General features: G+C 35.9%; 1 protein-coding gene across 1 annotated transcript in view; it reads left to right on the top strand.

Annotated features, from left to right (window-relative positions):
* Positions 1–15,783, top strand: part of CFAP61 (cilia and flagella associated protein 61) — a 140,449-nt gene that overhangs the window by 22,147 nt on the left and 102,519 nt on the right. Inside the window, exons 8-12 of the mRNA XM_029286400.1 lie at positions 3,054–3,207; positions 4,530–4,597; positions 7,170–7,244; positions 14,126–14,210; positions 14,872–15,208. Coding sequence (XP_029142233.1) covers positions 3,054–3,207; positions 4,530–4,597; positions 7,170–7,244; positions 14,126–14,210; positions 14,872–15,208 — 719 coding nt within the window. The remainder of the gene's footprint in view (positions 1–3,053; positions 3,208–4,529; positions 4,598–7,169; positions 7,245–14,125; positions 14,211–14,871; positions 15,209–15,783) is intronic.

Below are 15,783 nucleotides of genomic sequence, written 5' to 3'. Positions count from 1 at the left end.
TAAGTAGATATACCATATGATTAATTGTTCCATATATACAAAAGGCATAGGAGTTTAATTGAACTAAACTCTGTTTATAAGCCTCCATTTTACTGAACATACAAAGAAACATTTTTCTTTGCAGTAAGATGGGAGGAGCATCCCTATTTCATTTAAGAAGTGAAAAACCTCTGGCTTTATCTAAAATTTGCATCTTCAGAGAAAGTACTTTTTAAGTCTTTTCAAACACCTTTAGTTTATTAATTAATTAACTGACAGAATTTTACCACGCTTCTTGTGCCCTATCCCCTATAAGCATGTGCCTAATAACTGCATTGTTCTGCAAGGTATTTGTCTATCATTTAGTCTTAGCTCTGTGTTGCTATGCTAGTGATTCATGCATCATTATCAACCATCCTCTGTTTATTTTTGGCAGACATAGGAAGCTCACTGGTTGCAATGTAACCTACCAATGCCAGTTTTTGCAACTTCCTGGATTCGGCCCCCCACCCAAATTGTGCTACAAAAAAATTAGTGGCAAACATCTCAATTTCAATGATCTGAGCTTTTGTGTTTTTTTAAAAAAAATTAAAATAAATACTCAAATAAGTATATTACATCTCAGTAATGCACCATTCAAAACAAGGAAGACTGATGAAATCAGTCCTGCTTCTCCAATACCAGCACTCTGTCACTGTCATTCACCCTTTAGATTAGCTTTTGGAAACTGAGCTTTAAAAAATGTGGCTATGAGTTGCTAAAAGCTTGGCTCCCTCCTCCTGGCATAGATTATCCAACTGTGGTTTACAAACTATGATTTTTTTTTAAAAAAAATGTTAACCATTCTGCCTCAAACAAAAGCCAAAGCCCAACACATGATGCGTAGGGAGTAAATTATGCAATCCTAATCTGCAATACAGGATAAGAACTATGAATAATATTCAAATTTCAGAGAATCAGTACAAAATAAGATGAAGTCAGAGTCAACAAGGTTTTGTTTGTTTGTCCATCTATTATATTGGTTTATAACCAATATAATGAGTGATAAAAAAATAAGTGATAAACATAGAAGTAAAAATACAACAAAAGAAAAATAATGAATAACAACATAAATAACAATGATACAGTAACAACACAATGGCACCCAAGGGCAACAACGACATATTATACCGGTAATCATAATGGCACCCAAGAATATTTTATCTTTGCTTCAGCTTAGGGGCGGGTTGTGTGATACTTCCCATTAACAGATGGATGGAGCCTGTTTAGAGCAATTTTATGTAGGTCTGTATCTCTCTTTTCATGACTTATTTTTAAACATCTGATTATTCTCACTGGCCTATTCTGAAACTGCTCCAATTTGTCTGGATGCATAAATTGAATTGCCAATATGTCTAGTCCTTAAATTGAAATCTGACCAATACAGAATAAAGTGGACTATTATTTATTGAGATTAGGAAACTATTTCAGTATTCTAATTCCAAAGCCCAATGCTTATGAATTCTGGATACTTGTAATATAATCTATGTGCTTTACAACAACCTTCCCAATCTTTGTACCCTCAAAATCAGTGCATTTTAGTCCTCAGTTTCACAATGGTTGCTGCTGGTATTATTTGAGTTATTGGTTGAGGGGGAGGAAAGAAGGGATGAAGAATCAAAGAAAAATGTAGCTTCTCTTAGAGCCATCTCCAAACTGGTGAATACCACGTACAGTAGCTAGACTGCTGTGATGCAGAGCATCAGAATATATTTGTACATTTTGTTTGGTTGTAATAAGAGTTCTCCTAAAGACAGCTGAAAAGAATCAAACAAATATTTGTAATGTCTCCATTTTCAAAAATGTAAATTCCAGCTATTACCATCCTATGAATCTATACTGATCTTTGGCTGGTAGAAAATAAAGGAGAAATTAAGTGCAGTCTTTATATTATCTCCAAACTGTATGTAATTTGGGCTGTTATTCTGGACAACAAGTCAATCAAATCTGAACAAAATTTTCTTCATCTGTCTATTAGGAATAATAGAATGCAGCCTAAATATTCCTCAGGTGGGAAAAAAACATAGCAGTAGCATTACCATTATATCTTTATGATAACCAGATAATGTCAAATGGAATTGAGACAACTTGACTTTCATAGAATTTTAATTCTTTCTTAAGTAGACATTTACCAAATCAACATAGGCAATGTGTACAAAGAATGAATTCTGGAGTTCTTTGAAACCCTTAATAATAGTTACCCCTCTCCCCAGTCACATAACAAGGGAGAACATTCTGCAGCACTGCTGCCTTTCCCATTGATACGCATGTATGTAATTTTTCAGGATTTTTTTTTCTCTGAAACCCCTGGTCCCAAGCTAGATCAATTTTTATAGGCTTCTTCCTCCACCCTAAAGTTAACCAGTTCTATTTTGCCTTTAGATATTATTATTATTATTATTATTATTATTATTATTATTATTATTATTATTATTATTATTATTATTATTATTATTATTATTATTATTATTTACAGCCAATAGGCGTCTCTATCTGTTGCAGCATGTGAAAAGGATGATCTTATACTATACAATTCCCAGTGATGCAAATATATGGGGGTAGGGTAGGATTGTGTGGCTGAAGCCCTAGCTCATTTTAAAATGTGGTACATTTAAAAAGGGGTGGAATTTTAACCACATGATTGAGCCATGACTTTTTTGACCCTCAGGTGGATGCCTGTCATCTGACTACCCTTTGGCATCTGATTAAATGCTGATTAAATAGAATAGTGTGTCTATAAGTATGGCTGTTCTTAAAACTAAGTCTGGAAATCATGAGATTAAACTGGAGTATGTGAGCTGTTTTTCATATCTGGTACATGGCTTTGAAGCCTGAAAAATTATCACTGATAACACAAAAATAATCAGTGCATTGCTTTATGCCTCTTACTTTTATTTCGTAGTTATCTGTCAGAGGTCCTCTTGCTGTATTATAAGCAAGAAGCATGAATTTTAGTACAAGTTAAATGGTATCTTTTCTTACCTTATCATATCTTTTGGAAAAAACACTTACAGCATTTTTAATGGATGTTTCAGGATAATGGCTTAGCAGTGGGGTTCATGAGTATATGTTCTGAAGTGAATGTTCAGCTGCTTCATGACTGCTTTGACTTGAAACTTTTCCACGGACTTTGCAAACCACATCCAGATGATATTCTTAAACCACCATGCATTTCAAGTGAAATTACAGGTGAAATCAAAATATTTTGCAAAATTTAATTTAGTGGTAGAAAATACATTGGGCTAATACATTTCTCAGCAAGGTGATAATACTCTTTAAAATTTATTAGTAATCAGTTCCATAGAGGACAATGTGCATAAGAGACTGTATAAAAAGTAAATACTAGCTATCTTAACTTTGGGAAAAAATAAATTTTACAAAATAAATTGTGTTAGATCAACTGACATTTTTAATAATAGCTAGTCTTTAACTTTCTTAAAAGTATATTTGTTTATTAGGCTTCAGAAGATTTAAAATTCAACTGCTGATCCCATATTCCTTGCAAGTTTTTGGAAGATTCCTGCTTCAGTGGGATATAACTCTGTAGCAGATAACTCACAGTTTACATGCCTTTAGGTCATCACTCTATCTAAGAATGTGGTACATATTTCCAAGACCAGCCATTCCCCCTGTTGGGATAAATATACTCTATGCAGGTGTGATGGCTATCTTGGGCCCAGCGAAATAAAGCCACAATCTGGCCTGCAGTTTTAAAAAAAAGTCACGGGCAACTGCATGTCTCGTATGTCTCTATAGATGAAACAAGGCATTTGGCTAGTTCAAGATGATGGGTGGAGGTGGAGCAACAGATAAATGTAGGCTGTGGACAAAAATATACTATATGCTCAGTGACCACTGGATCGCAGCAAAAAGCTTTAGTGATGCACCAGATTCCTGCAAATCTGATCTGATAACACTGATACTGATATCAGGTGTGCTCTTTTAAACCCCCCCCCCAACAAAGATTCCAAGCTCTCACTATTTTATATGTGTGCAGCTTTCAGGTATCAGAAGAGGTATCCTCCCTCAAATGTAGTTACTAGCTCTTTAATTGATCACAAATGTTGGGATAGAATGATCTATCTGAGAGATTTTTCTTGCACCCAAGCAGCTCTACTTGGTTCCTTATCCCCTTGTTCTAGGTTTTGACTAATGAAGAGATAATATTAATAAATTTGCAATTATCACAAATGTATAAAAAATTTAATTTGCAATTATCATGAATTTATAAAAATACTATCTCCGAAGTTTTGAAAACTATAATGGATAATTATAAAAAATTGAGTAGAGTTTATTAGACACGTCTACCTAGAAGAAAGTGCTGTTAAGCTCAAAGGTATTTCATTCTGAGTAGACTTGTTAGGAATCCACATTTCAAAACTCATTCCCCTGCTGAAAGTTTAAAAAATGTATAGAATTGAATATAAAAATCAGTTCACAGTGTAAGAAAACTACTTACTTTATAATATATTTTATGCTTTATTTTCTCTTACCCCTATTTCCCCATTCAGGAGACGAAAACATTAGCTTAGGAAGTCAAAGAGAAGAGATTATGGATACCCAGAGTATAGATATCCAGGTAAATATGAGCAGGAACACCCTAATGCTAAAAATTAAATCTTCCTAATGAAGTCTGACTTTCATATAGCCAACTAGCAAAGAGCACTAAAATATTGTGCCTGCCAATTACAATTTTATAATTATAGCCAGTTTTACACACTTTTTCATGGTTACATTTATGTAGAATCCATGGATTTGAATGTACAGTATGTGCAATTACTGTACACATTAAGATAGTTGCTTCTGATGACATGGTTTCTAGTAAATTATTAAATTATCATAAGGATTTTTGCTGCAAGAGACTAACCTAGACTTTTCCAAAAGCATTTGTATATGTTACCATTATATCTGATGTCTTATAACAGGGGTGTCAAATTCAATTTCATTGAGGGCCGCATCAGCATTGTGGTTGCCCTCAGGGGGCCGGGTGGGTGTGGCCAGGGTGGGTGCGGCCTACTGGGTGGGCGTGGATGGAGTAGGTGTGGCCTACTGGGTGGGTGTGACCAGCTCTACATCGTTCGCGTCAAGGGTGCCTGTGGGGGCCTGGGCAGGAGTGGGATAGATCTGAGGGTCTCTGGCAGAAGGGGGTGGGACCAGGGCAAGTGCCAAGGCATGGTCCACTAGAGGAGCCTCACTGTTCCTCTCAGGCCATGCGGGGAGGGGGGGTTATGGAGCTAAGACTGAATGCGTTTCAGCATAGATGGCCACCACAAAATTGTACATAGGCTCCCAGCTGGCCTGTGCCAGGGCCAAGGCAGCGGGGACCGTTCCCTCACTGTTTCCAGGATGGCTTCGCAGGCCACATGAAACCACTTTGCAGGCCGCATCTGGCCCCCGGGCCTTGTGTTTGACATGTCTGTCTTATAATAACTTTATCTGAATTAAGGTGAAAAGTGTATCTATACATTACAGAGCTATCCTAAAAGAGTTGAAATGTTAGCTTTGTTAGATTGTTCCAGACTGGACAGTTTGAAAGATGTGTGCATCCTTTTTAAACTTCCAAACAAACCTTTCATTTCAGTATGTATGTCAGTCAAGGCTGGGGTAGATGCTTTTGGATGCCATCCAAGGAGAGTGAGAGTTGAATTAGATTATCTGTACTCTGCTCTGGCCTTCTTATACAGATCCATCGCTGGCATGACAGATGATGATTTCCAAGGCAGATGTGACACTCCAAGCAGCACTTCTCACCGTCAGCAAATAGATACTTTCACCCATTCTAATCTTTCTCCCACACTCAGCCAACCTTTTCCCCATTATCTGACAGAGATGGGTGGTTAAGAAATGTGAAATATATATAAACAAACATAAAAATGACCAGTTAATATTTTTAAGGCAAAGGTCACACTGCATACATGCCAGTGAGAAAGGCATACTTAAAAAACAAAACAAAATGCAGGATTAGATGAGTCTTTAGTTTGACTCAGAAGGATTATACATGGAACAAGCCTTGAAACATTCTGAGTCTTCTGACCATAGAAAATAATGGAAGTTGAAACAAACCTCTAGCTCCCTTCTTTTTCATTTCAGATCCTCAAGGTAGTGAGCTGTTCATCTATACTGTTTTTCATACAGTCTTGAAAAAAAGTGACCAATGAGATGTCTTTCTCAAAATTAAATGAAAATATTGGTTAAAATTCCATTGTTCCTTGCTTGGCTGTACGTGGATAGAGACAATAAAAAAGGATACTTGAAATTGTTTATGAACAACATTAAAACAGAAAAAAACATTATTCTAATATTTTACTGCATTTGCCAAGTATTTTTCCTCAAAACGAACAAGGAATTTGCATTTTCAGCATGTATATTGAGCTCAGTATCAGCAAGAACGTGTGCTGAGTTCTTTGCAAGCATATTCTACACAGAAACTCAGTGGTCTTTTTCTATGCTTGATCATAGCCAAAAGGCCAAGGTGGCCGCAGCAAGCTGGACATAGTGAGATGGCTGCAGCCAGCTGGATGTGGCGAGTTGTCCCATTCCATCTTCATTTAGCAACCACAATTGGACCGGTAACTGAGTTGTTAAATGAAGCTGTTGCTAAGTAAAACCAGTACTTATCATCTTGCTTCAGCTTCCTTTTGCTTTTCAGAAGGTTGGAAATGCAAGGATTGATTGTAAAATTACTTCTTTATCACTGTTGTAATTGTGAACCATTGCCGAACAAGGAAGTTGCTAAATGTGGACCACCTGTACACACTGTTAGGCGATGAGAACTCCTCAGTTCTAAAGCATTCTACATCGTGCATTGAGACTGCATGGGTACAGAATCCATTTTGGCAAAGACAGAGGTTCCCAAAACTTTATGTACAATCAAGCAATCCTTATCTCTCATTATTTTCATGTTTCAGAATATTACAATATTATTATTGTAATATAATTATTATTGTAATAATTATTACAATAATATGGACTAGATGACCTGCAAGGTCCCTTCCAACTTTATTATTATTATTGTTACTGTTATTGTTATTGTTATTATTATTATTGATTAGCTATGAGCAGAAACACAAATATTGTTTTCAGGATGTATCAGAGAAGAATAAATGCTGTTAACAGACTTTCCCCCTTCCCTCCAATTTGTATTCTGACAGAGAACCAGCAAAATTGGAACCATCTTTTCCCAAGCTTCAAGTGCAAATGCAATGCTATCAAAAGAAAGTATTCAGGCAAGTCCTCTAAATCTGATATTTTGCACTCTTAGTTGTTTATATCTTGCTTATTTATATCGTCCACATCTAGGTTTATTTATATCTTCTAGAACTAGACAAGAGTTTATGAATCATGTGTAACAATAAATTATAGTGGTGGCCGGACAATTTTAGCAATGCATGCCAGTATGATGATTTCTAAGTCACAAATTTGTTATAATTCTAGCTTTGGGGAGCATCTAAATCTCTCTGTCTCATGGTGCTTGAATTCATTTCTTTTATATTTTTAAATGTTTTTCTTATTTTAATTACCTGTAATTTCCTCTTAATATTTTTTATTTCAAAGTTTATTTCTTTTCTTACCATTGTTTTCTGTAGATTCTGAATTCATTGTACTTTATATAAAGTGTAAGATTATAACCCTATTTTCTGTAAAACATGACTATTTGCTCTATTATATATTCATTCAAAATCATTCTAGAAAAATATAGATTTGAATCAAACTGGCTTAAATTTTCCATTCATGTATAAAGGATCACTACCCCAAGTTCCCTAGATTGCACAGAATATTTTAAAGCATATTAAGCCATTAATATTTTAAATTAATAGGAGTTGAATCTTGGCCCCTGAATTTGGATATTTTTTTTCAGCTCTTATGAAGAATGTATAAGAATTTCAGGAAAAATGAAATATAGTAGAGATCATGTTTCCTTGGATAATTTCTCCCTTCTTTATAAAACAAAAAAACAATGGCCTGGCCACACAAAAAAATACATTGTCATGAGGCAGAGAGTAGATGTTACGGTATTTTTCTTGGAAATAGAGATGATGATGAAGGCAAACCTCACGTTCCTACTAATAAATAGAAATGTAACTTCAGCGTAAGTTCTGTAAACTTCAAGACAGAAGCTTTAACATTGAAGTTTACAGAAAACCCACACACAGAGATCAGTATTTACATTTTGATTCTCACTGCCCATTGGAGCACAAAATGGACGTGATCAGAACCCTACATCACTGGGCTGAAAGTTTGTCTACAAGTGAAGAGGGAAAAGAAAAAGAACTAAAACATGTCAAGCAATCCCTCATAACTTATGGTTATCCTAACTGGGCCTTCATCAAATCCAGAAAAAGATCCAGTCGGAGCTCTTCCATTGCAGACAAAGAAGAGAACAACAAACAGAGCAACATTATCGTTCCATAGGTTGCAGGAATATCTGAAAAGCTCAAGAGAATTTTCAACCAACACAACATACATACATACATATAAGAATACATTAAGGCAGAAGCTCATTCATTCCAAGGATAAAACACAGAGACAAAAAGATAGATAGATAACCTTTATTGTCATTTTTTACTGTGGGCACAATGGCACACATTAAAAATGAAATTTAGTTGCTCTCAAAGTGTACACATACATAACACACATTTAAACATATTATGTACAACATATGTATAGACCTACACCCTTACATATAAGTAACATATAAATATTAATCACTGACCATCTTGAATATATAATGGAAGGAGGAAGCTTTAGAGTTCACAAGATTAATACTGTATGGAACAAAACTGTGACTGAATCTGGATGTTCTGCTTCGGATACCACAGAGCCTCCTCCCAGAAAGTAACAAGGAAAACAGGTCATGAAGAGGATGTGGGGTCCCAGACACTCTTACAGACCCTGCTCAAGCTTATGTGCTATGTCCTGGATGGAAGGGAGGGAACTGCCAATAATCTTTTCAGCCATCCTCACTACTCTCTGCACCTCCTTCCTATCTGAAGCAATGATGCTTCTAAACCAGACTGTGGATGCTGTATGACAGGATGCTCTCGATCGTCCCTCTGTGGAAAGTGGTAAGGATAAAGAAAGGAAGATGTGCTTTTCTCATGTGACATAGAAAATGCAGGCGCTGCTGTGCCTGCTTCACCAGTGTCTCGCTGTTGAGCGACCAAGCCAGCCTACTTGTTAACTGCACACCCAGGAATTTGATGCTGGTAATCATCTCCACAGGTGAATCATTGATGCACAGAGAAGTGTGGCTGTCCCTGCCTTTTCTGAAATCGACAATGATCTCTTTGGTTTTTCCAGTATTTAAAACTAGGCTGTTTTCCTTACACCAGTTCACCAAACCTTCAACCTCCTTCCAGTAAGCACCCCATTGTCATCATGAATAAGGCCCACTACTGTTGTATCATCTGCGAACTTCACAATATGGTTGGTGGCAAACCTAGCACAACAGTCATGGATCAACAGGGTGAACAGCAGCGGACTTAGGACGCAGCCCTGAGAAGAACCTGTGCTCAAGAAAATGGTGTTAGAAATATTTGTTCCAGCTCACACATATTGGGGCCTGTTTGTAAGAAAATCAAGAATCCAGTTGCACAAAGGAGTGTTTAATCCTAAAAGGCCCAGTTTGTCTACTAGATGCTGGGGAATGATTGTGTTAAATGCCGAACTGAAGTCGACAAACAACAAACGCACATGAGTATTTCTTTCCTCTAAGCTCAGATGGAGAACAGAAGAAATAGCTTCCTCCGTAGAGCGATTTGGTCGGTAAGCAAACTGAAGTGGGTCAAATGCTGGTGGGAGGCTAGATACAATAATGTCCTTTATCAGCTACTCAAAGCATTTCACAATGATGGATGTCAGTGCAACCGGACGGTAATCATTGAGGCCTGTAATTGTGGACTTTTTTGGCACTGGTAAAATGATGGCCATCTTAAAACATGATGGGACCACTGCCTGTTGCAATGAGAGATTGAAAATATCTGCGAGAACGCAAGCCAGCTCATCTGCACATTCCCTAAAGACACATCCAGGGATATTATCTGGGCCTGCTGCTTTCCGAATGTTAACTTTCTGCAGTGTTTTCTGAACAGAGGTGACATCAAAGCTAAGCACTTGCTCGTCAGGATGGGACACAGCTTTCCTAAGAAGGGCGGGATATAAATCAAATAAAATAAATAAAATAAATAAATAAATAAATTTGATGCCTCAAATCTTCCAAAAAATGTTTTCAGCTTGTTTAGGAAGTCTGTGTTGTCCTTGCATCTTGATGGAGCCACCTTATAATCTGTAATAGCCTGGGTTCCTTGCCACATTCGCCTGGTGTTTGTTGGGTTCTGAAAAAAGTTCTGAATTTTCTGGCAATGGGCTTGCTTTGCACCTTTAATGGCACTTTGCAAATGAGCTCTGGCTGTTCTAAGTGCCAGCATATCGCCAGATTTAAAAGCCACATTCCGTGCTTTCAGCATCTTGCAGACCTCATAAGTCAGCCACAGTTTTTCATTCACCCTCACAACAATGCTCTTAAGGAGACAGACATCCTCTATGCACTTTTGTTTATATGCAGACACCGTGGTGGCATACTCCTCAACATTTATATGTTGGTTATCACTAGCTGCTTCTTTAAACATCCCCCAATCCGTGCACTCAGAGCAGCCTGAGCAATGTGATATATGCAATACAATGCAGTAAGACATTTGCAGATCTGTACATTGGTGAAGCAAAACAACCACTTCACAAGCACATGGCACAACATAGCAGGTCAAACCCATCAGGACAAGATTCACCTGCCCAACTACATTGAAAGAAAAAGATCACTCTTTTGAAGACAGCAAAGGCCACATTTTGGATAGAGAGGATCATTGGTTAGAAAGAGGTGTTAACATTGGGACCTCTCTAAACGGAGGATTAGTCTACAATGCACTTGCAGCAGTGCCAAAAAGATTCCACAACCAAATGCACCCTGAGGGCAAAGATAAACCTCCAAGTGGCCTCAAGAACTCTCACAGAGAGTGCTAACGGACCAGATGACTGTAAAGAAATACNCCCCCCCCCCCCCCCCCCAGTTTCAACTATCAGTACCTATCCTTCCATCCCTCCCTCCCCCTCCCCGCCATCACAACCGATGAAGTTTCTGGGATGAGAAACAAAACATTTTGTTCTTCTTCCTCAAGGAAAAAAACAGTCCAGTTGAGGTTTTTGTTTTTGTTTTTGTTTTAAAAAAGAACACTTTTGAGATAACTATGACCTGGATGACTGAGAAACTACAGACTGTTTAGATTTCCACTACTTTAAATTTATCCTTGGGCGTTCTCAAGACTTTATATATTTCATCCCAGGTTAAACTACGTTTTCTTTTAAATGTAAATAACACAGGATTTAGGACAGAAAAATAATTATGGACATGTACACAAATTGTGTATGCTTCCTAGGATTCCTGCCTTATTTGTAAGTTTGTATTTGTTATTTGCAAGTAAATCAATCCTGGAGATTTTCTCCCCAAAAGATGTGCACACATAACATTGATGCATATGAGTATGCAAGAACTCTCACACTCCAAAAAAGAAAATAATAATTTAATTACTTATTATTGATTAAAGTTAGTTGCCTTTAAAATGAAGCATCCTATTCTTGTAAGTGACTGCTTGTGGTTACATACAAACCCCAATCATTTTCACATACAGGGACACATACACAATTCTAGATAGAAATTACAAAAATCTGAGTGGAGTAACCTTAAACTATATGTCTCTCTTTAGTTAAGTTCCCATTCAGTTCGAGGCTCTTATTACCAAGAAATTAAAAATAGGAAGCTTCTGTGATAGAGAATGATTTGTTTACTTCACATTCTCCATCTAAACTAAGGGGGAAACTGGAAAATAATCTTTAAGATATTGTGCTTTTTCTGTTTGGAAAAGGAAATATCAAAACAATCTAGGGATCAAACCAGTGGTGGGATTCAGCAAGTTCGCACCACTTCGGCAGAACCAGTAGCTAATTTTTTGTTGCCCAGGCCCAGAATGGACTTCCGGAAGCAGCATCCACACAGAGAACCGGTTGTTCACATATTTGAATCCCACCACTGCATCAAACATAAGAAAACCCATGCACTCTCACTCTGTAGTTAAGTCCCACTGAATTCAGTAGCTCTTCAGATATACATACATATTCAAAGAGGAAAACAATCTAAGTGTCCCCTCTTTTTGATTCACTGATTAATGGTGAATATCTGCAGTAAAGAGCCACCCCATGGAAGCTGTTATGATGATCCGGATTTTCAGGATCCTTATTTATGTGAAGAACTTAAATGGATAAAGTATTCTCACTACCACAAACACTTAGAGGACATCAGATGAGGAGAAATCTGGTATTCTAGTATTTTTCATCTTCCATGACATTACAGCAGTGGGTTCTTCCCTTCTCCTGTGTCCCTTTCAGTCAGCAAATTTGCACTTTGTACTTACTGTTTTCAATAGGGCCTTCTATTTCAATAGTGTTTCTACTTTCAGCTAAAGTAAAGTGATATGCCCAGTTTTGAGAGGCAATTATTAGAGAAAATCCTTATCTTTGGGAAAACTTGTCCAATGCCATACAAATATTGTTTGAGATTAATTTGATCCAGAGAATATATTAATATTGAGTATATTAATCCTGTAGCTCATTTCAGTTGTGGTTTTTTTAGTACTGTAACAAATTTATCTGAAGTTGAGCATCACTATTTTGAGCTTCTTGATTTACTTTCTCCTTATTGCAAATTCAGTATGTTCTCTTCCAATACGCTCTTTCAAAAACTATTTCTTATCTTTGAAATGCAGACTTGTCAATACATTATTAGGATACTGTAAATTTTTCCATTATTTTTATTTTCCTATTAATCCTGCTTAAAATTATTCAGTAGGATGTTTTGATTCTAGATGCATTTCTTCTAGTACATAGGAATTCTGTAGTTTATATCACTGGTTTAAAAATAATTAATTTATTTAATTAAGGGTGATTAGTAGAAAGAATTAGCTGGATCTTGCTGGTTGGCTGGTATATAGTAAGATACTGTAGAAACTTCTGATCTACCATTTAACTCAATATTTTGAGATTTCAAAATGTACATCTTCCCTACCACAAGAGTAAAGTCACATTTGCTGACTCCATGTATTTCCTCATTAGAAAAATTAGCATGACAGATTTTGTAAAAATGTGCACTCTTCTTGCAATAATTACATCGAATCCCCTTAGCAGGACATGAAAAAAGAATTTCTCCAATCACTGACTCTGTTACATTGCCTGCTTTTTTAATATTAAATATTTAAATATTTTTTTCTTCATAGCCATATAAATATTTTATTTTATTTCATTTTATTCATCATTTATACCATGTTAACTTTATATAAGCTCATTATCTTAGTTTCTTCCATAGCTCTGTCTATTCATGTTCAAGGAGCACAGCTATTATTGTTTATTATTATTTATTTGAATTTATATGTCCCCCCAACTTCAATGGATTCTTACTTTTCCTAAAGTAAGTTCCAAAACTAAATGTTCTCAGATATGGACCATAGTTTTTTTCCAATTAACTAATCTGTCATATTTTCAAAATTATTCAAATCAATTATGTCTGTTAAAATAACAATGTATTGTAATATTGATTCTTTGATCTTTTGTTCACACCAGTGAAATTTATCATTTACTTTTATATTAAAAACTAGCTGTACCCAGCCACGCATTGCTGTGGCTCAGTCTGGTAAAAGTGTGTGTTGCTTTTACGTCCAACAGATGGCACTGTTTTTCAAAAAAGCATGTTTTACCTGTCACAGGTGTGACATCTATATAATATAGGTATATAAAAACACGTGTGTATTCGAATGCAACATTGTGTCAAAATTTCAAAGCAATCGGTGAAGAACTTTCGGAGATTTAAGATTTTGAACAAACGAACATTTACATTTTTATTTATATAGAAGAAGATATATAGATATATGAGGGTCATCTTATCTACCAATTACTATAAAAAAGTATAAGATACATGCAGCTTTTTTTTTTACTTTTAAGGAGTAAGTCGTGCACATTTTCTTTCACAATGCAAAGAGATCATTTTGAAACATCTGAATCCAAACAGAAGGATTCTGTTAATTGGAATATTACAGAATTTCCAATTGGAAACTCACACAGGCTTCAAATAAATGCAGCTGGAAGGTTCACAGGTAAAATCATCCTTCATTACCAAAATATTGTTTCCCTGTAACTGAAAATAATGCATTTATTCAATCAACTTTCCTAGTAATCGAAGGTAAAAAGAGATGGCTGGTTACTCCATGTGTATTCAAATGTGTTAGCAAAGATTATTTTATTTATATATTTGATTTTGGCAATGACTGACTCCATACTGACTCTAGCTGGATCATAAAACAGACAAATAAAGAACAGATGGCAAATCCAGCTAACAACCCAAGACATATGAAAACATAGCCAGTAAAGGGTTCCACCCATCCTAGCCCAGGCCTGTGAGAACAGTCTCATTTTAAGGTCCTCTAGAACATCATTGAGGGTAGAAACCACCTGGATCTCAGGGGGAACCACATTCCAGAGGATGAGTGTTGAAACAGAATAAGCATACCTCCTGAGTGTTGCCATTACTATTTTGATAAATAACTCAAGGTAGCTCATATACCTAATGCTCCATTCTTCTCCTACTTCCTCATAACAGTTGGCCTGAGAGAGAGTGACTTGCCCAGTTGCCTTTCACAACTAAGATGGGACTAGAACTCACAGTCTTTTGGTTTCTAGCCTGCTGCCTTAACCACTACATCAAGCTCACTCTCTTTTAATATGTATTTTATTTCATTTTAGTTTATATATTTCTAGTAGTATATAGATATAAGATGATGCATATTAGCAGTTATATATCTGTATTCTACTTTTCAAGACAAAGTCTCAAAGTCTTTTTGAATAATATTGTGGAACTCTATTATAAATTAAACCAAGCTTCTCTTTTTTATTGTTTCTTATTGCAGAAAGAGGAAATACTTGCTCAGGTTTCATTAGAACTATCATTAGAAAGCGCCGGAAGTAAGGATCTGAAAGCAACTGAACAACCATCTACTACTAGTTTTGAAAGACAACCTTTCCATCCTCTATATAAAGGAGAAGTAAATGCCTTTTGTATTCAGCTCTTTTGTATTGATGAGCAGCATGAAACAAGGCAAGTACATATTTAAATACATGATATGAAAACAATTTAAGGGTAACAATGAGCCATAATTTATATTATTGATCTTAGTAATATTTACTTGAAATAGTTATATCTTGCCTATCAAGCTTTTATAAGATCAAGCTATTTATATCGTATAGGTAGGTAGAAAAAAAGTAGATGGACAGTCCACCATACAGAGAAATTTAAATGTAAGTATATTGTTGGAACTAGGAAAATAAATATTACTTTTCTGATAAAAGTGGTACCAGTAATTTACTTACATTCTTCCTGTGCTACTATTACTATAATCCTAGCAATTAACTGACATTTTCTTTTTTTTTTTAATAAAATTTTATTGTTTTCATCATAAAAGAAAAAGAAATAGATCACAGATATTACACAATGTTATATCCCATCCCCCCACCCCCCGGACTTCCCAAACCAAACCTAGGCTAATATTCAAATACAAGTAAACAAATATTAATATCTCTAACTCCAAACTCTAAACTTAAACAATCCATCTCCTCCGTATTAATAAAAATTATTCATTTAATTAATTCTTCAAATACCCAAAATCTTTACCA

This window comes from Protobothrops mucrosquamatus, unplaced genomic scaffold (assembly GCF_001527695.2).
Source record: "Protobothrops mucrosquamatus isolate PMUCROS unplaced genomic scaffold, P.Mucros_1.0 scaffold_213, whole genome shotgun sequence".
Lineage (NCBI taxonomy): Eukaryota > Metazoa > Chordata > Lepidosauria > Squamata > Viperidae > Protobothrops > Protobothrops mucrosquamatus.
Note: the sequence above shows the minus strand (reverse complement) of the source record. Positions and strands in the feature narration are given on the sequence as shown.